The 23883-nt window shown below is 40.9% G+C and overlaps 1 protein-coding gene across 9 annotated transcripts in view; it reads right to left on the bottom strand.

Annotated features, from left to right (window-relative positions):
- Nucleotides 1-7889: 7889 nt before the first annotated feature.
- The window catches only part of TBL1XR1 (TBL1X/Y related 1), a 296615-nt gene continuing 280621 nt past the window's right edge, over nucleotides 7890-23883 (bottom strand). For all 9 annotated transcript variants that reach the window (XM_058189221.1, XM_058189228.1, XM_058189222.1 and 6 more), the window contains 4 exons: nucleotides 21813-21940; nucleotides 19095-19260; nucleotides 17132-17233; nucleotides 7890-15271 (listed from right to left, as the gene is read on the bottom strand). In XM_058189221.1, the coding sequence (XP_058045204.1) occupies nucleotides 15245-15271; nucleotides 17132-17233; nucleotides 19095-19260; nucleotides 21813-21940 (423 nt within the window). In that variant the 3' untranslated portion in view covers nucleotides 7890-15244. The remainder of the gene's footprint in view (nucleotides 15272-17131; nucleotides 17234-19094; nucleotides 19261-21812; nucleotides 21941-23883) is intronic.

Raw genomic sequence — 23883 nt, forward strand, 5'->3', positions numbered from 1 at the left:
ATTAGGACTAGAAGCAATACCTATTAAAGGTTACATCATGCTAGCTCCATGGTTATGCAAAGGTCTAGTTAGATCATTTCCACTGAAGTTGCTTTGACCCCATGGCTCAAGAATCCAGTGTTGTAATGGAATGGGTGGATGGACCTTGTGAAATGAGGGGAAGAGATACTGCCTAGTGAACAATCAGAGAAGAGAGGTAGGTGCCCCCAATGGCTTAATGGTTAGAGGAGAAACCTAGGAAAGGCCTACTTGAATGGATCAAGCAACTAAAAGCAGTTGTGGGAAGTTTGTCCTTTCAGGCTTGGAAGATTCTGTTAATGTAGCCCGATAGAAAAATAGAATTAGTTTCATCTAGTTCTGTTTCCCTGCCAAACAGCAGGCATAGCCTGGGGGTGGAATCAAGTGAATCATCAGCCTAGAATCATTATGTCCAATGGCCTATGGCGAACCTTTTTTGAATTCTATTGACTTTTAGGTAAAAGTAAATATGTGCTGGTCGTTCCCGACTCTAGGGGGCAGTGCTCATCTCCGTTTCAAAGCCGAAGAGCCAACGCTGTCCGAAGACATCTCTGTGGTCATGTGGCCACCAAAGGTTCAGGGAGCACTGTTACCTTCCCACCAAAGGTGGTCCCTATTTTTCTACTTGCATTTTTTATGTGCTTTCGAACTGCTAGGTTGGCAGAAGCTGGGACAAGTAACGGGAGCTCACCCCGTTACGCAGCACTAGGGATTCAAACCGCTGAACTGCCGACCTTTCGATTGAAAAGCTCAGCGTCTTAGCCACTGAGCCACTGCGTCCCCCTCTATTGACTTTTATCACACACCAATTTAGTGCTGACAATTAGTTGACAAGATTCTTGTTGAATAAGCATGATCAATAAATCATCTTAACTGGACTTAAATGTATGATCCCGATTCTTCGTGGGTAACTAAGATTTTGCATCTTAGTTATGTCCCATTAAATCAGTCTTACACTTCTCTGCTATGAGTGACTCAAAGGTGCTTCTTCAAGAGGCAACGGGACATTCTGGTTTTTCTTTGAAGATGTTTTGCTTCTTATCCAGGAAGCTTCTTCAGCTCTGACTGAGGTTCAGAGCTGAAATCAGAAGTGAAGAAGCTTCTTGGATGAGAAGCGAAACGTCTTCGAAGAAAAAACAGAAAGTCCAGTTGCCTCTTGAAAAAGCATCTTAGGGACAACCATGACCTGGATGACTAAGAATCTCCATAGACATTCTGCTATGAGTAAGTTGTATCTTTTTGAATATTTAAGCATAAGACATTCATCCCAAACTTTTTCTCCAATTTCTCTAGCAGCTCCCTGGCATTCTAATCCAGATGAATGAATGGTTTCTGGAAAAATATGGAAAATGTTCAGGCCTTAGGAGAATGAGAATGGTGACCATACTGAAACAGCAGTATGTCTGTCAAACTGACATCTATTCATGGAAAAAGCTTAAAATTACTCACCAGTTCATATATCTAAAACCGATTTTATGTGAAATGGATATTCAGTTAACAGCCGCCATTATATATATATAAAACCTCTGTATTTAACATTTAAAATTCCATGGCAATTTCACACTCAACAATGCCTGATGGTACAAATTTCATTATTCAATCTGATTGAATATGGTCCATGCTTTTCAAAATGGGTTGCGCGATAGATTTAAATGAACTCATTAGCACTTAATGCAGGAAAGCTCTTTCTAAATGCTAACGTTTGGCTGCCGTTGGCTTGTTAATTAATTTGAAGATTGTGTAATTATCAGAGCTGTCAATTAGCATATGTCTAGCCTGCTTATTATTATTATTATTATTATTGCTAGTCGATATTGGTTGGCATGTAAGTATAAGAAATTAAATTATATCCGTAATGGATAAAGGGCAACAAACTTGACGGTTGAGGTCTTAAGGTACGTAATCTCTTCTGCTTGCCAACTTTAGAGTTATTTTCCCTTCTCTCAAAATTATATGTCAAACTGGGCAAAAGTGCCAGCTCTCGGATATTTTTATCCCTTTGCACTCTTGCAAATCATCCTTTCTTAGCATAATCAAATGATATCCAAGCTTCACTTAGCTGCCAGCAGTTTTGCCATGGAGGCAAACTGAAATTATGGCTCATCTGTTTAATAGATCCATTCCATCCAATTACAAATCAATATTCTTGCTTGTACCCTTCATCTGCCTCAACAAATTCCAACAGACAATGCTAAGGATGCTTATGCAAGCTTATATGAGCAGAGAAACAAAGGTAAAGGTTTCCCCTGACTCTAGGGGGCAGCACTCATTTCCATTTCTTAGCCAAGGGAGCCAGCATTGTCCGAAGATGCTTCCATGGTCATGTGGCCAGCATGACTATACGCCGAGGTGCATGGAATGCTGCAATTTTCCCACTGAAGTGCTACCTATTTATCTACTCACATTTGCATGCTTTAGAACCACTAGGTGGGCAGGAGCGGAGGCAAATAACGGGAGCTCACTGCATTGCAGAGTGCTCGGGTCTTGAATCTGGGCTGTCAAGCTCAGTGTCTTTAACCGCTGAGCCACTGTGCCCTTGAAGCAGGGAAATATGCAGAATTATCTGGAGATCTCAACTGAGAGAGATGGCATGGCAGTCCTTAAGCTTCTGGACCCTTAGAGATGAAACATCTGGCAAAATATGAGAAATGAGACAAAGAACAGTGGGTGAATAGGAGCTAAGCAGGGTGATATAAAAATTGTGTGTTTAGGTTTTCTCTTTCCATTTACAATAATAACCTTGTAGCTTGAAAGGTTATACGAGGACGGGAAAATTTTATGTTACTTATGAAATTCCCTCCCTGCACAAGTGTGAGAGTTATTTATTTATTGATTTAATATCAATATTGCTTCCATAACGTAACAGTGAGTACACTAGTAGCAAGGTTTTTAAGAACAAAGTCCTCGTATTTCATTTTATCAAAATATTTATTGTTTAGTCCACATATACATATACACAAGTTTAACTTTCTCTAATCTGGTTATCCTCTGTTTGCGCTGAGCTATAGTTCCTAAAATCCTCACCTAATGGGATTAATATGGATAGTATAGCAATAGCAATAGCACTTATATACTGCTTCACAGTGCTTTTCAGCCCTTTCTAAGCAGTTTAGAGTCAGCATATTGGCCACAACAATCTGGGCCCTCATTTTACCGACCTTGGAAAGCTGAATCAACCTTGAGCCGATCAGGATCGAACTCCTGGAAGTGGGCAGAGTTAGCCTGCAATTCTGCATTCTAACCACTGTGCCAACACGGCTCTTAATAATGTGCGACAGCATTTATCAGCATTGACACAATAGTCTAGCACAGTGTCGGTGAACCTATGGCACGCGAAACCATCCCATTAAGAATGCGCGGCCTCGCTGGCTCCTATTCCGCATTCCTGTGGTCACACATGTGCTGGTCAGCTGGCGATCGTGCGTGCGGGAGCAGCGGAACCCAGAAGAGCGGTGTTCCGTCACACATGCGCAGGCCGGCACCCGACCTTCCGGGTTGACGTTGCATGCATGGGCAATGGTCAGCTGTTCGTCGGGTGCGCTTCCATGCCAGTATCTGGGTGTTGGCTCGTGCTTGTGCAATGGACCGCCGCTCTTCTGGGTATCAGTGCTCCCGTGCGCGTGAAGGCAGCGGGGCTGCACATACCTCGCGGAATGATTTCGCGTGACACTTGCGGCACACGGGCTGGCACGTGGGGACGTCAAAGGTTCGCCATCACTGGTCTAGCAGTTACTGAAAGTTGCATTAACCTTACAATATTGAGCCGTTAGACTAGTATAGTACGAACAAACGTTACTGGCAACGTTAACATTGTATGTGCATTGTAATCAAAGGAGTCTTCGAACAGAAGCCTGGTTTATCATTTCCCATAACTTTGTGAGGAAAACCAAAGGGTTACGTGCAAATGATTGATGTACAAGTGATTATATGACTAATGAGAACCCAAAGGTGGATCTCATATACTTCTGAGAGGCAAAACATCTTGTAAAAATTGCAGTAATAGCTTTGAAAGGTAGGCTGAGGTAGGAAGCCAGCAGCGGCTGCTAATCATCCCCCGAGGCTTTCATTTTACAGAAAGGAACTTTTTACGGAAACGTCTTACAGAACGGACTTTTTATTGCACGCTGCAAAACATGTGAAATGTGTCACACTGCACATGGTTTGCAACGTGCAATAAAACGTTAGAAGGTGGGATTGGTATATGCAAGTTGAAGAAATTTAATACAAATTTGAGAGGCATTTTTAAACAGGAAAATAAATATAAAAAGCTTGATTACCCTCAGTGGTGGGATTCAGCCGGTTCGCACCACTTCGGGAGAACCGATTGTTAACTTTCTGAGCAGTTTGGTGATCTGGTTGTTGGAAGAAATCATTAGGGCAGAGAACCGATTATTAAATTTACTTGAATCCCACCACTGCCTCATTGGTATTAAAAAAAATATTATAAATGGGATTAAATCAAATCCTCCAGAGCAGGGGTTCCCAACCCCTGGGCTGTGCCTAGTCGAAATCAGGTTGTGCGAGAGGCGGGCCAGTGCATGTGCACAAGCTCCAAAGGCTTCTCTTCTCTCTTGTGAATTTGGACATTACATTTTTTTTTTTTGCTCCCAATGCGGAGGTGAGCTGGGCATGGCTGCTAGGCCATATGCGGCTAGCTTCTCACATAAAAAAGGGAGGGAGGGAGGGAAGGGACAACTCAGCTTAAAGGGCCCACAGAACATCAAAACAACCCTTTGCATTACTCTCCTGGGCTGTACGAGATTGGCTTTACATTGTAAAAAAAGAGGAAAAAACCACAAAACAGCCCCTCTTTGAGTTGGAGCATGCCAAAATGCCCCTTTTCATAGCATTCCTGGACATTTGAGTCTTTCTTTTGCAAACCCCCCCAAAAAACCCCCACATTGTTAGCTTTTAGTATGGCCCTAAAAACCTGGCTATGTTCTGAGCCTGAGGCGCTTAATGTGTCAGGGGTCTTGTTTCCTGGATCTATTGCTAAATGACCATGTATCTTGCTCCTATGTACATTTATTTTGGATATTTTACTGTTTTTATTATTTCAAAATGTTTTAATATTTTAACTGGCGTGTGTTTGAGATAGATAGATATACACCGGTGGTGGGTTTCAATTTTTTTTATTACCGGTTCTGTGGGTGTGGCTTGGCAAGGTGGCTGTGGCTTGGTGAGTGTGACAGGGGAAGGATACTGTAAAATCTCCATTCCCACCCCATTCCGGGGGAAGGTTCCTGCAAAAAATCCCCATTTCCTCCCGATCAGCTGGGACTTGGGAGGCAGAGAATAGATGGGGGCAGGGCCAGTCAGAATTTTTACTACCGGTTCTCCGAACTACTCAAAATTTCTGCTACCAGTTCTCCAGAACTGGTCAGAACCTGCTGAAACCCACCTGATATACACACACATACACAAGTATGTATGTATATATGTATGTATGTATGTATGTATGTATGTATGTATGTATACAAGGCCTCCCAGAATCATTGAGATGGGCAGCCATAGAAATTGAACAAATATTTGTTCAATTCAAACAAATATATTTGTTATATTATATTATATATTATATAAATAAAAAAATCCAAAAGCTTTCCTCTTTTTTGCAGAGCAAACCCGGCCATAAGCTGACACCTCTGCAGGAACAGATGGTTGTGTTTAGTGGGGATGGCAGGGCACGGGACAGCAGGGGTCTTGGAATGGGCTAGGATGGCTTCCTGAGGTGCGTCAAGCAGGCCTAGAGCCATGCAGTTCTGGGAGACAGGAGGTGTGGTGAATTGGAGGCAGTCTCCATCTCCAAGTTGGAGGTTCTAAGAAATAATAAAAAAAATTGGATTGGTTATTGGTTATGGCGAGGTTACCCAGAAGACTACAATGCTAATGCAGAGCAGTAGTTTGGCTGCCTAAGACTGCTAGACCTGTTTGGTTCATGCTTCTGCGCTTTCCAAGGTGCACCACAAGGGGTGAGCTAGCTCCACTCCCGAAAGATGAACAGCTTTCCCGCAGCATCATTTGGGGCCCTCTTCCTTCATGAAGCCGCCTTACAAATGGGCATCACAACCGGGCCAGTTCAAGGCCAGTAGGATTTTAACCACCAGGTCATCTTCCCACCAAAATGGCATCTATTTATCTACTCGCATGTTTTCGAACTGCTAGGTGAGCAGAAGCTGAGGCGAGTGATGGGAGCTCCTCTAGCCACACAGTGCTAGGACTTGAACCAGCAGAGCAAAGAGCTACCGTGCCTCTTAACCACTGGTAAAATTTGCCTAGTGAAGGTAAGAGGGATCACTAAGATTTCACGCAACATCTTTCTTTACCACTAAATTGCTTAGTGACTGACATTCCAGTCTGAAATGTGGTTGTAAATAGAGGACTATCTATAACTGGCCCTGTGGCCTAAGAGGTGAAGACATTCGCCTTCCACTTGGAAGGTTGAGATCAATCCTAGGCAGCGACACATTTCTCAATCAGGGTACAAAGGGAAAATATCTGCTGCGAACTCCGGATAGGCATCAGGAAGGGCATCCGGCCAGTAAATGGTCAAGTTGCATTCAGTCCCTTTAACTCCATCCTGATAAAAGGGATTACAGGGTTGTAAAAAGAAAAAAAAATAGTATCTGGACCTACGAGAGGTCCATTTTAATAATTGCACCAACAGCAATTCAAGTTGCTTGAAGCTACCAATCTGGTTAATTCTATGGACTTAAGAGATATGATCACAATTAAAACAAAATGGAAAAAATATTAAAAAAAAACCCTTTGCAGTTATCAACTACATCTGGACCATACCAGTACCAATACCAATAATATCTGGACCATTACAAACAATATACAGGGAGGAATTTAGGAATTTGTTCCAGCTCTTTTACCAACAATGACCCTAAGAAACATCTGCTTTTTCTTCTGAATAATGAAAGTACACACATCTTTTCCTGCAGGGATTATGCATATGTGTATATTTTTGTGTGTGGCTGGTTATCATCAATATGGCTGTAACTGTGTTGTCTTCATCAGTTTCTGCTGTATCAGGGTTATCCAGACAATGATAATAAAAATCAGAGATGGTAGACATGGCCTTTTTATGTGTTCTGCATTCAATGCACATTAAAAAATGGGCCTAGCTTTGAACACACCGATGCAGTTGCCATCTTGCCTTTTTAAAACCATTCCTTGCAGATTCTGCTGTACTGTATCCTTGTGTCACATACGTCTGCGCCAAGGGGTGGACTGCTGGGGGTTCGCACAATCCTCTAGCTTGAATTCTGCCATGTTCAGCAAACCCCCAAATCCCACGCTTGGCTGGCCCTCCACACACCACCCCTCCCCTCCCAGGAGTCTCCACGCAGCCCGTTTTGGATGCCAGGTAAGTACAGGACTCGTGTGGAGGCTCTGGGAGGATGAAAAACGGGCTTCCCGTTTCCAGCCTCCAGAGGGCAGGGGAAGACCATTTTCCCCCTCCTGGAGTCTCCAGGGAAGCCGGTGGAGCCTGGGGAGTGTGAAAAATGGGCCTACCGGAAGTACTGGAAGTGGGCAGTTTCCAGCCTCTGGAGGGCAGGAGGCGGCTGTTTTTGCCCTCCTGGAGGTTCCAGAAAAGCCGTCTCCCACCCGCAGTGGTGCAAGAGGCCATGCCCACTCCCACACAGCAACAGGACAACAAACCCATTGCTGAGATTTTTCAAGCCCGCGCCCCTGTCTCGAGAAGCACTGAGCAGCCTGTATGTTGTTCGCTCTGGATCACAGGGCCCAGAAGGAGGAAGATGTCTAGTTGCTCCTCCCATAGGAATGAATTCATGAATTCCCCTGAACTTTTAAAAAAAAAACCTTAAGAAAAAGGAAAAAAAAAAAAAAGGACCATTCAACTGGCATCGTATCAAAATATATTTTATTCTGGACCTCTTTCAGATCTGATTCAAATTACACTTGTCAGAGCAATACAATGCGAAGGGAAACCTGCAACAGAAAAAATGTGCCTGGAAAAAGGATTAAGAAAGAGAATTTTTAGGGGTGGGTGGGAGGGGGAAGAAAATCATTGTGATGTGGAACCAAAGTACATCATAAAAGGTGTAATTAACATGGGTCCAGGACAGTATAGAACATCTATATCAGTCTTCTTTAGACAATAAATCATGAAAACTGAATGATAAAGTCTTTCTGAACAAGTAGAAAAGCAAAGAAAAAACAACAACCTCTCACATGGGCTGGTTTTACACTGGCATAAGTTTGCAATTTAACTTGATATATATATATATATATATATATATATATATATATATATCTCAGATATGTCTCAGATATATATATATATATATATCTGAATAAATGGCGTAGACATTTTTTATCCAGTGCTATAGAGATAGGACCACAAAATAGACCCCCCAAAGATTTGTAACTCCAGATTCAACCTTTTTCTTTCTTTGTTTTTTTACAACTATGTCAAAGTCAGGAGAGAAGGAGAAAGCTTCGGGAGGAAGAAAAGAAAAAAACAAAAAACTGAGACCACTTTTGCATTCTAGATCACTGACCTGTTTACCGTAGCCTGTCGAGAAACAAGATTGCAAAGCATACTGGAGAAGCAGTTAACAAAACAGAAAAGTTTTTCCTGAATTTATCCACAAATGGGAAGAAGGGAAGGGGGGCGGGGGGAAGGAGAAAAAAGAAAAAAAGAAAGCAGCAGCCCAGGAGATGATTACAAATCATGCTTTTGTTTGATAGACCTCAACAGAAGGAGACCTAACAGAGGCTTTGTTGTAATGGTTGCTGGACAAGTTTTACAGCATTGACATCTGTGGCTGTGATTTATTTATGAGTTTGACAATGAGGCATCTGTCTGTTATCTGGGGAAATACCAGAAAAGCTGTAGGTTTTCCTCTGAAGAGTAGGTTCAAAGCAGTTCATCTCAAAAAAAAAAAAAAAAAAAGTTTGCTGCTGTCTGAATCTAGAGCTTTCTTTAGGTGTCTTCCTGCTGCCTCTGTTCAACTTCTGGACATAAATCTTGAGATACAGAAAGCCAACAGAAGAAATGCTTGGAAGGAGGCTACTTGAGAGAAGCAGGACAGCAGTTCGGCAGCTGACACGAGATGGTAAAGAGTCAAGATGCAACACAGATTAAAATCAACACGAAGTGGGCTCTTTATGGTGCGCGCTGGTCCTTCAGCATGTTTGCACATCAATCCTTTCAGACATAAACTATGAAGATTCGGTCACTGCTCATGTGCCACAATGCTGCCCTCCTTTTGGGAAAATTCAGAATCCTTTCCTTTTGCTAATAATTTTCTGCGTTTCAAATCCACTCCCCCAGTACTGGAAAATCCTTGGCTTAGCCAATGTTACTTTTTTGCTCACTGCTTCTTACGCAACAAATCTGAGAGCTTCTCCTGCAGCTAAAATTGGAAAAGGGCATCTAAATATCCAAATGCACTCTCCCCTCCTTTGAAATTACATATTTCATGGAAAGTCTGTAGTTTTAAGCTTATCTTTTTTCTTTCACCTTTAAAAACCATACCTGACCAATGACCATTATGCAATGTTGCAGTTTTGCTGCTTTCTGAAAACCAATCGACAGCATAAAAATGCAAAAAGTAGTTTGGGCTTTACATATTTTTTACTCCTGAACTTAGGAAATACAGGGCTGCTGAATTTTTTTTTCCCCAACACATTAACACTGCAAAAAAAATAATCAGTAAATAAAATTCAAATTGGTATAAACTTTTGGTCTTTTTCAATCTTATTTACCTTACTATAAAAATCAACAGCCTTCAATTTGTTTTATCTGGATGCAAGGTATTTTACTTTCACCCTAATTCCCAAATCACAGACTGATTTGGTGCTAAGTTTCCAGAAAGATGCTCAGAGCTACAGGCCCACTGTAAATTAAAAATACTTTAACAACCAATCAACAAAGTAATGCTTTCAAAGGTAACATTAAGAACCCTAAATTAGCCTTCCTGCAGCTAGTGGCCCCAAGATTTATTAGAACTACAACTGCCCACTTTTTTACTATAACCATCTAGATGGCTGTAAATTGGATGAAATTATTCCCGCAACTTGGTAACCTGGGAACTCAGTTGGGAAGGATACCCTAGTTTTAACGCAAAAACCTAAGAAAATGGAGACAGACATTTTGTCATAGCCACATCCTAATGGTCACTATCTTATTTGAAGTGGAAGTAGATTTTCACCCATTTTTAACACATCACCCTTGCTGCCCAAAACATCTTAGCAGTTTGTCCTAAGTTGTTAACAGCTGTTCCCAATTTTTCCCCCACAATTAACTTATCCAAAATAAGTTATCCAAAAATTAAATGCCAAGCTACTTTGAAACAATCCAACAAACTTCAACCACTGTAATAATTGGTAAATATTACCTTCAGAACATTTTCTGGCTGTGTCATTTCAAGCATGAACGTTCATTTTATGCAGGCTATTAAAACAGCCATGAAGCCCATTTCAATCTGTGCTTCAGATTTTTCTCCATGGCACACCCATGCATAAATCAGCTTCCTTAGTCTTGGCAAAATTCCATTTCTAGTCATGGCGGATTGGGAATTCAGGGAGATGTAAATCAATGATCTTAAGGGCATCAGATTGGGGAAGCCAGATCTAGACTTTAACTAGTATCAGGAGGGAATCAAAGCATGGGAAAGGGACATTATTAAAGCTGCATTGCTCAAGTCATCTGACTGGAAGAACTCTTATATGGGAGACTACATTGCATGAAGAGGGGTCAGACCACATCATCTTCACTAGTGCTCCCAGTTCAGCCAAGACTTCTGCTTTTAGAGCCTGCACAGGCACACAAGTTAAAAACAGTGGTGGTAACGTGAATGACAAATTAAAGAATAGCCAAGGAACACTGTGATATCTCTCAACCCGCCATATCCCTGCTCGTGTTGAAAATAAAATACAAGGTGGAGAGGCCTTACATGTAGTTATATCCTGAAATGAGGAATGGCAGCTTTGGGGTTTTTTTTCCCATTCTGTTTATTCTGCCTTGGGTGTTTGAATTGCTCTTTTTATTGCGCTCAGCTTTTTTCCCCCCTTTCATACCACATTCTCAAAGTTTTGCCTTACTGAAAAGGAGAAGGAAGTCCATTCACAATTGGAGCAGCACTGTGGCACATTGATGAAAAGACAGCCATCAACAGTTGGGAGAGCTCCAGGCTTTCAGTTCAATGCCTATCACATAAACAATCACAATACAGCTGGCCCTTTTCCCTACCGCAATACCTGTTGTTGTTGTTGTTGTTGTTGTTGTTGTTGCTTTAAAGCTGTGCTGCTAACTCCTCCCCTCACTTTAACCTCCCTTCCCCAAATGACCCATGCAAGGACAGGGAAGCTGCAGTGTGGAGGGAGAGAAGAAAGATGGACAGCACAAACAGATCCGATGAAAGAAAGGGGGCGGGGAAAAATCTCCAAAATACCTACTATCCTATTTCCAACAGAAAATACTCTTTTTAACAGCAATGGTTTATCGTGGCATGGAAACATAGAATGCCTGGGAGGGTCTGCAGGCCATGGGAATGAAGTTACTTTTTGCCAGGTGTGGGACTTGGGGATTTGGAATGTGGTTTGTGGAACTCAAGAGCAAGACTGGACATCTGGCCCACAGAAAATAACAGTCTTCCTTGAATAGTGTTAAAAGCAAAATTATGTGAGGAGGAGGGGGGAAAATCAGCCCAGGGCTTGGTTGATAACACAGCTGTGATAATGAAGCTTCAATAAAGTCTACATGCTATATCATACTTAAATGGCTAGAATCAAAACAAACCAACCAACCAAAAGAACAAGAGCTAAACAGTTGCAAAACCAGAAATATGAACGTTGCTGTGGAATCTTGCAGCTGTGTCAAAAGACTTCAAACACCATCTCCTTTTTATACACTTTTTTTTTTTGAAGGAAGCTGAAACATCAGTTCAAGAGCTTGTATGAAAAACGAACAGACTGTCCATATCAAAATACAAAAGTACTATCAAGAATCACCTCTGACTTTTTTTTTAAAAGATTTAAATTCAGTGCAATTGACATTTGTGTTTGCTAAAGGAAAAGAAAATGCTGTTTAAATATACTCAAAATAAAAATCCCCAAAAAACACATTTGTGTCTATTCCTGGGAGCACAGTTTAAAATTATTGCACAGATTTTTTTTTTACATATTTTAAACTTTTAAAAAATTATTTTAATAATGACAGAGGTCAGCCACAGTCCTGGACCTCCAGCGGTAAAAAGCAAGGTTTTTCAAGTGCCAGATACTCAACAGGTTAAGTTTCTTACATATTATAATTTACAGGGAAAATTATTCTTAACCTCCTAAGCCTATTCCCAAACCTTATAGACAATTAATACAGAGGTATCATTGGATGGAACGACTGTCCTTATGGGTGTAAATCTTCCTTTTCTTCACTCGCAATCTGTGTGTAACTTTATAATCCCCCATTAAGAATAACCATGATGGTGTATTATAAATCAGCTAAAAATGGTTATGGTTATCTTACCAAGTAGATAAACTCGACTTACTTCAAGATCTGCTTTCTGGGCTTGTACACAGACGTGGCAGAAGTCAATGCTGAAAGAATGTACTTCATAAAGAGGGGGAGGCAGGAGGCAGTTGTCTGATTTAGCAAAAGCTGCAATGGGATATAGAAGATTGAGCTAAATCTTACAAGAAAATGGAGTTACTGCAGAAGCAGCGTTTTCTCTCTTAGAACTTCGATCTTAATCTTAAATCTGGATCGATGAAGCTTTGGTGTGCATTTCCTTGCCTGATGTTAAAAAGAAAGGAGACACACACCACAATGATGTATGGAAACACACACACACACACACACACACATTGAAAAAAAGAAAACATAATAACCCTCATTGGAAGGAGGGAAAAGGAGAATTCAATATGGTGGCTAATTTACAAATAAAAGAGGGAATCAGTTTATATCTTCGAAGGAAGAGGTTCAAGCTTTGGGTTTATCTGCTGAGCTGCCTACTGAAAGAAGTAGCAAAAATGGAAAAGATTGGAAGTTCAGTATTTCTGCACTGCGTTGCTGCGACTGAAAAGGAGAGCCAAAACGCTTTGGCAAAGCAAATGAGTACAAAGCATTCCTTTAGGTAGAAAGCAGGTGAAATCTTAACCAACTCTGAACACCTCCCTCTTTGTTTAGGAAGTTGGAAGCTGCATAAGACGCGGAGCATCAAACGAGAATGGAACAGGACAGCCTTTGCACTGAACTTACACACACACACACACACACACACACACTAAAGTCCCACTGTTGCTATCCCTTGTGATCAAACACGAGCAGAGTGTTCATGTGAAGGAAAAGCAAGACTTGATATTAAGAAACACAGACATTCCAAAGTAGTGATCGTATTTTCTCCCGAAAAACAATTAGCAGCTTACACTTAAATCTAAATTTGAAGGGTGGTGTGATGAAGTGAAAGGAGACAAGCACACAGGAAAAAAATTAATAATAATAATAATGGGGGAGCAACAGGGAAAAATTAGTGCAAGACTATTTTCTAGTATGGAAGCTCAGTCATTTGGTAGTTAAAAAAAGCATGAAGCAAAGAGAGTTTTTTGCCAGGGGATGTTTCTCCTTTCTTTTGATTTAAAAAAATAATAATATGAGGAGCCATTCACTGGGAACTTTCACCAGCCCAGTGGAACTTAATCCCCTGCTGCAAATATTGCTCAGTTCTCCCTCTTCAATATCTTTTGTGGAGGGGCAAGGAGAGAATTTCCAGCGAAAGAGTTATCTTGAAGGGAGTAAACAACTTGCCTTACTTCAGAAAAGTCTTTAGCAAAGAGGCTTCAAATGTGTTTTTGTACAAAGAGGAAAAAAGGAAGAAAAAGAAAAAAGAAATAAGCGCTGTCCCCAAAGGCCGAAACTACTTTCAAACTGGGAATTTGGTTATACTGAAAAAAACAGGGGGAAATTCGTAGAGGTTGTAGCAAGAAACATTTGCCCAAACTGAGAATGAGACAAATCCTTCTATCTTACTCCATTGGTTGGCTTTTCACAGCGCGACTCAAATGGACCATGATCGTGGGTTTGAAGAAAAAGAGGCCCCAATTCTTCTGTTTTGCTTAAACTAGGAATGTACAGACCACAGGTGGGTTGGGATTACCTGAGCCATCAAGGCCTATTACCTCCTTCCCCAAGATCTGAACACACAAAAGACTCACCACCCATACCATTTAAGGTCTCCAAGCCAATGACACGATTCCCTATTGTGGGCATCCTATTTCAAGAATATATGTGTCTTCTTGCCATTTGCACACTCTTTAGTCTCAAGACGGGGGGGGGGGGGGGACTGTTGCTTTTTTGGAACTGTCATCACCAACAAAATGACTAAGTGCAGCATCTGAAGTAGCCTGTAAACTATTGGATCTGACGAAAAGATAAAGGAAACTCGATCCTCATTTGTCGGGATGGGTTTTGTTTTCTTCCTCCTTATCTAAACTGGAAGAAGATCTGAGTAACTCTTATCAGATGTCTATAAAGTTAAGGAAGAATGGAAAGAACTGCTGAAAAGGATTCCCCTCCCTCCAATTCTTAGTGGAAAGATCTATCACAACCTAGAAAAGGATTTCACATCCCGGCTTCAAGCATCAATAAAAAACTTAAGAGCACAACGGGAAGAAGCAATGAACCAATCAACTGTAGCAGGGATATGCAAGTTTGTTTTCCCTATACATGAAAAAAAACAAAACCCCAAACCTGCTCATTACCTATTGGGGTGGTGGGAAGGGATCAGAAAGAAGGGAAAACAAAAGTTTCAAAAAGGGCAAAATTAAAGAAAAGAGGAGAAAGAAGATAGGAAAAAGAATAAGCCATACATAAGCTTTCCTCAATCTGATACTCTCAAAGGGCTGCTTGCATAATTCGGTTCTCTTTCTCTCTTGTCCTGTTTTTTTGTTTTAAATTTCCTCCCACTCCCAAATTTTTTTGGGGGAGGAGGGGTGGGGGGGGGGCTGCAGCAAATTCCAGCACTTGGTGAACAGGCTTCACAAGCTGTGACGTCACTCTGTCATCTTCTTCAGGGTATAATCGTTTGCTTTTTTTTTTAAAAAAAAGAAAATGTACAGTACATGTATTTAATTATTTCAGGTTTGGCTGTAGTGGACTGGCCATGGTTCAGTTGGGACAATAGCAGTACATGGGTCGTGGGGACAGTCATTTTGGCTATGTACACATTCATAGTCGGTCCATGGCTTCCAACTAGTAGCGCTATTTCCGTAGATCTAGTACGCAAACCTGCAAAGAGGGAGGAAGGGGGGAAAAAAGGGAGGGGGAGGGGAAAGTGGTTTCAGAAAATTAGATTTGGACACCAACAACAAAAGAATGGGCATCCTACAATTCAGAAAATATGCACTATTATTACACTCATTACAAATATGAGTGGTCCAGGGATGAAATGCTCTGAAGTCTGCCACTGGTTCGCTTTGAGGGCATGCGCACCGCAGGCGCTAAGAAGCCTTTTCTGAGTCTGCAAAGGTAAGTAGAACAGCGAGCGAGGGGGAAACAGCTGTGCCGCACGATTTAGATTTGTTAGAAAGCAGGATTTCATGCTTTCCAGTGAATATAAATCACGCGGCACAGCTGATTGTCGCACAGCTGATCATCGTAACTTTTTAAAGCATTTTTTTTTTGTTTACATTTATACCCCGCCCTTCTCCGAAGACTCAGGGCGGCTTACAGTGTATAAGGCAATAGTCTCATTCTATTTGTATATTTTTACAAAGTCAACTTATTGCCCCCCCAACAATCTGGGTCCTCATTTTACCTACTTTATAAAGGATGGAAGGCTGAGTCAACCTTGGGCCGGGCTCGAACCTGCAGTAATTGCAGGCTTTGTGTTCTTAATAACAGGCTTTACCAGCCTGCGCTATTCACCGGCCCTTTTTACTACTGGTTCCAGCGAACTGGTAGTTTAAAAAAAAAAAAAAAAGCTCCAACGATCAGCTGTGCGACAATCAGCTGTGCGGTGCGATCGTCAGAACTTTTTTTAGAGGTTTTTTTACTACTGGTTCAGGCGAACCAACCCGAACCGGTAACATTTCACCCCTGGAGTGGTCCTTGATGCTCTCTGGAGCTTGGTTGTTTCCTTGCAGACATGTCATTACCCAAATTAGGTAACATCATCAATGCTAGTAGGGAGTGGGATTTGCTCTCAGTTTATATTCTAGTAGTGTCTTGTCCTGTCAATGTTGGTAGAGATAGTTCAACACTCAAGAGTGTGCCTTTTCAGTATCTTTGTAAACCTTCTAAATATGCCTTCTGTCATATTTATTGCCTTTACATTACAAGACAAAATATTTTTCATCTCTTTTAATATCTTGATACTGATTTTTTTAAAGAGGAATTATGGTTCTTTGGGATGTATTCAGTGAAGGGAATTTGTAAACCCTACTACAGGTAGTCCTTGACTTACAACCACGATTGAGCCCAACATTTATGTTGTTAAAGTGAGTCATTTTGTTAAGCGAGTTTTGCCCGGTTTTACAATCTCTCTTGCCACAGATGTTAAGTGAATCACTGCAAGTTGATAAGTTAGCAACATGGTTGTTAAGTGAATCTGGCTTCCCCGTTGACTTTGCATGACCGAAAGTCGCAGAAACTGATCACATGACCTTGGGACAAAAGCAGCGGTCATAAGTATGAACCAGTTGCCAATCGGCTGAATTTTGATCATACGATCATGGGACCGCTACAAAGGTCGTAAGTGTGAAAAATGGTCATAAGTCACTTTTTTCAGTGCCGTTGTGAAGGTCACTGAATGAACTGTTTTTAAGTTGAGGATTACCTGTTATGGGTTCTTTTAGAAACTTCCTGAAGGTATATATGATGGGATTTTTCGAAGAAGTTTCCTTCAACGTTTCTCACCTCTTCAAAACTCTTGGGTTCGCCTTGCTTAGGATTATTGGCTTGATTGCTTAATATTTTATCTTCATTTTAAAAAAATACTAAATAAATTGTAGGAGAAAAATTCTACAAATCCCAAGTACTACCCTACACTTTACAGAAATAAAGCAGGACCTAAGCATATCCAGCCTATTTGGATGCTGGCGTCTGATAAAAGGAATCAAGTGTAAGATCTCATTTTGCTTTACTTACTGAACCATCTGAAGCACTCGCTCCAACTTTGTCTCCTGCTGCATTCCAGCAAACCTCAAAAATGCCTCCTGTCCCCCGATAACTATGCACCAGAGCTCCCGTCTAGAAAAAGAATAAAGCCAAGAGGTTGGGATAGAACACAATGACATTAAAGTAATAAAAGTATTATAAGCCTCAACTGATTATCTTTCCCGGCAGGTATGCATTTCCTGGCACAAATGAACATATGTATCGGGAGAGATTGGAGGAACGGAGTATGTACAGCCTGGAGGGCAGAAGGGAAAGGGGCCACATAATTGAAACCTTTAAATACATGAAGGGTGTAAATGATACTTCCAGAAGTATTTTCAATATTAAGCAAAAATCAAGAACACGGAGGGCATAACCACAGGAGGGAAGTTCAAAAATAATGTTAGAAACTATTGGTTCATAGAAAGAGTAAGTACTTGGAACCAACTGGAACCAACTGTGGAGATAGTGGGCCAATCATCAGTTAACTTGAGTTTTAACATGCTTAAAATTAAAAAAATAAAACTAAAATTAAAAAAAACCTCAAAGGGAAGACTTGATGGATCACAAGTTTTCTTCTGTTGTCAGTGTTCTATGTTTCTGTGTAGTCAAAGCAATATGCAAATAATTAATGGCCCAGCTGTTCTTTCTGGAGCGGGCATTAGGAAAATACAGTGCTGGATAAACCTGTGAGATGTTCTCAAATTTTGTTCCAAAGCAGGAAAAGTGCTTGTTGTATTTGTCAACAGCCCTTTAAAGAAGTCGAGCCTTTTCCTGGGTCCATTTGTGCTACTTAGGAATAGCAACAGCACTTAAGAAATAGCAATAGCACTTAAACCTATATATCACTAGCTGGATGCCTGTCCTTTACTATGAAACTATGTGATTGGGTGTGATAAATTGACACTTAAAGCCTGAAACTTAATGTAGAATGTGTAACTCTGTAGCATCAGAATGTATTAATATAAGGCAACTAGCAGTTGGGACAGAGTTCCTTTCAGGTGGGGGAGGGGGAGTAGAACGTCTAACTCCTTATCATCAGAGGCAACTGGCAGTTGGAACAGAGTTCTTTTCAGGTGGGAGAGGGGGAGTAGAACATCTTAACTCCTTAGCATCAAGAGTGTGTGAATATAATACCGAATATCAAACTAATGATCTGATGGTCATTTCGAAAAATCCTTTCTTAGCGAGCACCTAGAAGTCAAGAGGAACATACGTGGCAAATTTCAAGTTTGTAGGCTTTACCATTCTGGTAATTTTGTGATGAGTGAGTGATATTTGGCTTTTATAGATTCCATACTGCTTTACAGCACTCTCTGGACAGTTTACAACCTCAGTATATTGCTTCAAACAATCTGGGACCTCATTTTACTGACCTCGGAAGTTGGTAAAGTCAACCCTGAGCCTGGTCAGGATAGAATTCCAGGCTTTGGGCAGAATTTGCCTGCAATACTGCATTCTAACCACTGGGCCACCAGAACTCCTTTCCTGGTTGCCCAGGAAAAAAAAGGCACACCCTCTTGTAAGAACCACTGATAAGTGTAGCAAGTACAACACTCCTAAAAGCCAGCTCTGAAAAACTTTTGCTACTTTAGAACTGAATAAATGGCAGAGAAAGTACAAAATATTTCTCACAGATTATTTACAGATGGCTTTGGTTTTTCTGGTGGGTGGTGAGAAGAGATGAAAATTACAGTAGTCAACTTTAAGTGTTCAGAATATGAGGAAAAGACAGGGATTGCCCTCATTGCCTAATTTGTAAAATGATCTGCACTGCCTCAAATCTGAGATATAACAAATTGCTTTTCTTTAACGGTAAGGAATAACTATGTCATCCTTCTGTCTTTCCCACTGAAGCTGTCCTTTTAGTATGATCTGATTAAGGCCATGAGAAACCTTTAATATGTAATAAAAAAATAAGTTGATAAAGTTACAAGTGCTCCAGGAGACATACCTGTGTATTCCAGATGTGTACACATTTGTCGAAAGAACCACTGGCCAGATATCTACCATCAGGACTGAAAGCTACACTGTACACAGGTTCTTGATGTTTCGTCAAGGTGTGGATGCAAATCCCTCGGTCTACGTCCCATAACCTGACTGTAGAATCAAAGGATGCACTACCAGAGGCAAGAGAACAATAATTATTAATTTTAACTGTAATTTATACATTTATTCATAAATTGCACTTCCCACTATAATTGTCTGTAGAGATCCTCAGTCATCCAGGTCATGGTTGTCCCAAAGGTGCTTTTTCAGGAGGCAACTGGACTTTCTTGTTTTTTCTTCGAAGACGTTTCGCTTCTTATCCAAGAAGCTTCTTTAGCTCCAACAGGATTAGTGCATATCCTTCCATTGGATATCCTTCCATTGCCCACTATCCTGTCAGAGCTGAAGAAGAAAAGAAAAAACAAAAAAGTTCAGTTGTCCCCTGAAAAAGCACCTTTGGGGGACTCCCAATACAATCGTAAAAAAGACTCTTGACTTCCAAATTGGACATCTTCTCTCTCTTGGTGGTGACTATGCAAAACTGGCTGTTACTCTACATTTCTAGAACTTCTGAGAACCTGGAAAAATGTGGAATACTGTTCCTGAGTGGGATAGAAGTTCTGCGCATCTTGAATGAGAAAAGCAATTACCATTCAGTCATTTTATATCAAGCCGCCTCAATTTAGGTGACATTGAGCTACCTGACTGTTGAAGAAGTCAGCAATGAAGTGTGTGAAAAAAAGGACTTTGTGTTATAATTCAAGTACATGATGCTGAATGCTGGTGCTATGTAATATATAAGATTGCTATGGTTGGCTACTTGATGATTGGGTATTAGAACCATCATTCTAAGCATGCTATTACAAGGCACCTCCTCCTCCTCGCCTAGTTTATATTCTGGAGAGAGATGGGAATATCGCTTCATAGTGCTTTTACAGCCCTCTCTAAGCGGTTTACAGAGTCAGCCTATTCCCCCCAACAATCTGGGTCCTCATTTTACCAACCTTGGAAGGATGGAAAGCTGAATCAACCTTGAGCTGGTGAGATTTGAACGGCCAAACTGCAGCTAGCAGTCAGCTGAAGTAGCCTGCAGTGCTGCATTCTAATCACTGCACCACCTCGGCTCTATGCCGAGATATTAATGGATGCTTTGGAAGTCCTACCCTTAGGAAAACCAACATCTGTCAGTGTAGCAGGTTCATGAGTATATGGTAACTGGCAGGATAAGTAGGGCTGGCAATCCATATAAAATATAATTTACTATGATTCCTTTTCAGGTGTAACTTAAAAGCATATTTTAACCCATTTACAGGTAGACCTCATTACGACTTGTCATTTAATGACAATTCAGAGTTACGATTGATGCCCCAAAATTATTTACAACCCATTTTTGAATTACAGCTGTAACCCCTCCCCCACGGTCATGTGATCACATTTTGGGCACTTGGCAACTGACTCATGTTTACAGCTCTATGCAGCATCCTGTAGTCACAATCTACACATTTTCAGCAAAAAGTCACTCATTGGCGAGAATTTATTTGCTTTATGTTCACGGCTTTCAGTTAACAACTGCTGCAAACTATATAGGTAAAGGTAAAGATTTCCCTTGCACATATGTGCTAGTTGTTCCCGATTCTAGGGGGCGGTGCTCATCTCTGTTTCAAAGCCAAAGAGCCAGTGCTGTCTGAAGACATCTCCGTGGTCATGTGGCTGCCAAAGGCGCATGGAATGCTGTTACCTTCCCACCAAAGGTGGTCCCTATTTTTCTACTTGCATTTTTGACGTCTTTCGAACTGCTAGGTTGACAGAAGCTGGGACAAACGGGAGCTCACCCCGTTACGCAGCACTAGGGATTCGAACCACTGAACTGCCAACCTTTTGATCGACAAGCTTAGCCACTGAGCCACCGTGGCCCTACGCAAACTATATATATATAGGTATGGCTAGCTGATGAGAGCTAAATAGCTTGAAATAGATCTATACTAGTCTCCCTTTATTTCTTTATCAGCAAAACACAAATTTGGTACAAAATAGTTTGTCGTGAAAGCAACTGCCTGAGGTCTCTTGGATTGGAGTTGAAAGGCGAAAGGGAAGAAGTATGCTCTTTCCCATATTGGGGCAGACCAGGTGCTTTGACAGAAAAACACTTTTTATATTTATAGTGTTTTTCTGTATCTATATCTATATATCTCCAGTCCCATGATTTCAATGTATTTAATAAATGTGAATTAGATTTCCTGTTTATGTTTAAAAAGGGACAGTTATCTTCCCCAATGTTCCATCTATTCATGCTACCTTATTTGTTAAAAAGTAATTAAAATATGAAAAATAAATAAATAAAAGAATTTCCAAATCAGGAAAGGGATTGATGATGGTAGCAAATCCACTATGTTCTTTAGAGGTAATCTGAGTCAATGGGGTTACACATTAAAATTCTAAAGGAAAAAAAGGAAAAAGAAAAAAGGAACCCCACAACACAAAAGGTATTATTTCTGAGTATCTTCCAAATTTTCCTATAAAAATCCTGAAGCACACTTGTGGAACCATTTCTATATTCAAGAGGCAGAATACTGTGTGGTCTCCCTATTTAATCTCAATAGAACAATTTCTAGACTAGCTCAGAAAAGTCACTAAGCAAAATTATTGCCTTCATTTTTTTTCTCCTACACAGGGGAAACCTTACCTTGCTAACATTAGATTGGCGTTTGGATTGTTTGTTCCTGGCCCTGTTGGGCTCCATTTGATAGTATAAATTTCTTTGTTGTGGGCCTGCAGATCATGAACACAGCTATCTTGCTTCATACTCCAGATCTAATAGAAAAGTGAATAAAGAAAGCAACAATCGGCTTTATTTAATTTTAGGTAATAATAATAATAATAATAATAATAATAATAATAATAATAATAATAATAATAATAATAATAATAATAATAATAATAATAATAATAATAATAATAATAATAATTTAATTTTTATACCGCCCTTCTCCCGAAGGACTCAGGGCGGTTTACAGCCAAAATAAAATACAGCAACGCATACAATACTAAAAACAAACATTAAAAAACTTATTCAATTTGGCCCCATTTTAAAATACAATCAACCCTGTAAAATTAATAAAAATTTAAACCCATAAAATCAGCTAAAAATTTAAAAATTCAAGTCAGTCCAGCAAGACGGAATAAATAAGTCTTAAGTTCGCGGCGAAAGGTCCGGAGGTCAGGTAGTTGTCGAAGTCCAGGGGGAAGTTCGTTCCACAGGGTAGGAGCCCCCACAGAGAAGGCCCTTCCCCTGGGAGCTGCCAGTCGACATTGCTTGGCTGATGGCACCCTAAGGAGTTCCTCTCTGTGAGAACGCACCGGTCGTTGGGAGATAGAAGATGGCAGTAGACGGGCCCGTAAGTATCCCGGTCCTAAGCCATGGAGCGCTTTAAAGGTGGTCACCAATACCTTGAAGCGCACCCGGAAGACAACAGGCAGCCAGTGCAGTCTGCGCAGGATGGGTGTTACATGGGAGCTCCGAATTGCTCCCTCTATCACCCGCGCAGCTGCATTCTGGACTAACTGGAGCCTCCGGGTAAAAGATATTCTCATAAATCTTGCAGGATTTTAAAGCAAAACACAATAAAAGAAAAAAAGTTTATTTTAATTTTGTTTTTTTAAAAGAACAGTTTTTATATCTCAGGTATGAGATAGCAATACTCAAGAATGAAGTTATATTTTTAAACCACGGGCTTTTTATCTGGATTCACTTTATCGAAATATCAACTTATGGTAGCTTGATCTTACAAAAATAGAACAAAGGCCTTTTTTGGGACTATTTATAAGGTAACATACAATTTCTACCGTATGTTGTGGTCTGCCAGCAGCCCATGGAACTAACAGCAGAGTTGGAGAGTGAGGAGGCTGGGGAGAACAATGGGCCAGTCCTGGAGTCAGGGGAAGGCCCGGATGAAGGTTCTGCATTGGAGGCAGAGATGGGGCCAGCACCATCTGGGAGTGATGCGCGGACTCTGGAGCCTCCAGAGGCGGACAGCAGAGAGGCAGAGGAACAGGAGGAGCCTGTCCCTAGTGCACACATGCAAAAAGCTGCCAGAAGGCAAAACCAGCTAAAGCAGAAAAGATGACTCAGGAGTAAGGCCAGGAGATGATTGGCCCTTCCCATAAGGCTTAAAAGAGCAGCAACGGCTCTTTGTAAGAAAGCAACGCTGCTGCATCTGTTTTGAGTCTGCATCTCTTGTTCTGAACTTCGTGGGGCTTTGCCAAGAAAAGCCTTTGGCAGGGTGCCAAAGAAGACAACGTTTATGATACGGTCCTTCAGACTTTTTCTGAAGGACTTGTTTTGGAATTAATTTGGACTAAGTTGGGAATGAAGTAATTCCCAGCTGTTATAATAAAATAGGTTTGTTTTGTTGTTTATGCCTAAGTGAGTAAGAATTGTGTTATGAAGAATTTGTTTTGATTTAGTTTGGACGATGCTGAGAATGAGTTAATTCTCAGCTGTTCTAATAAAGTCTGCCTGTTTTTGAACTGATTGCGTTTACTACTACCTACTTGGGCCTGGGTCACAACAGCCTAGAGGAGAAGCTGAATGTTCATCTTCTTTCATAGTGTTGCACAAATACCACTACTTCTCCTCCTCCTCTATCTCCTCCTAGTTTTTACTCAGAAGCGTGCACCTTCTTATGGTCAAGAAAGCAATTAAGTCCTTTTGCACATTGTCAACTCTTGCAAGTTTAGGAACAGGAGTCGTATAG

The sequence above is a fragment of the Ahaetulla prasina genome, chromosome 6, assembly GCF_028640845.1.
Source record: "Ahaetulla prasina isolate Xishuangbanna chromosome 6, ASM2864084v1, whole genome shotgun sequence".
Lineage (NCBI taxonomy): Eukaryota > Metazoa > Chordata > Lepidosauria > Squamata > Colubridae > Ahaetulla > Ahaetulla prasina.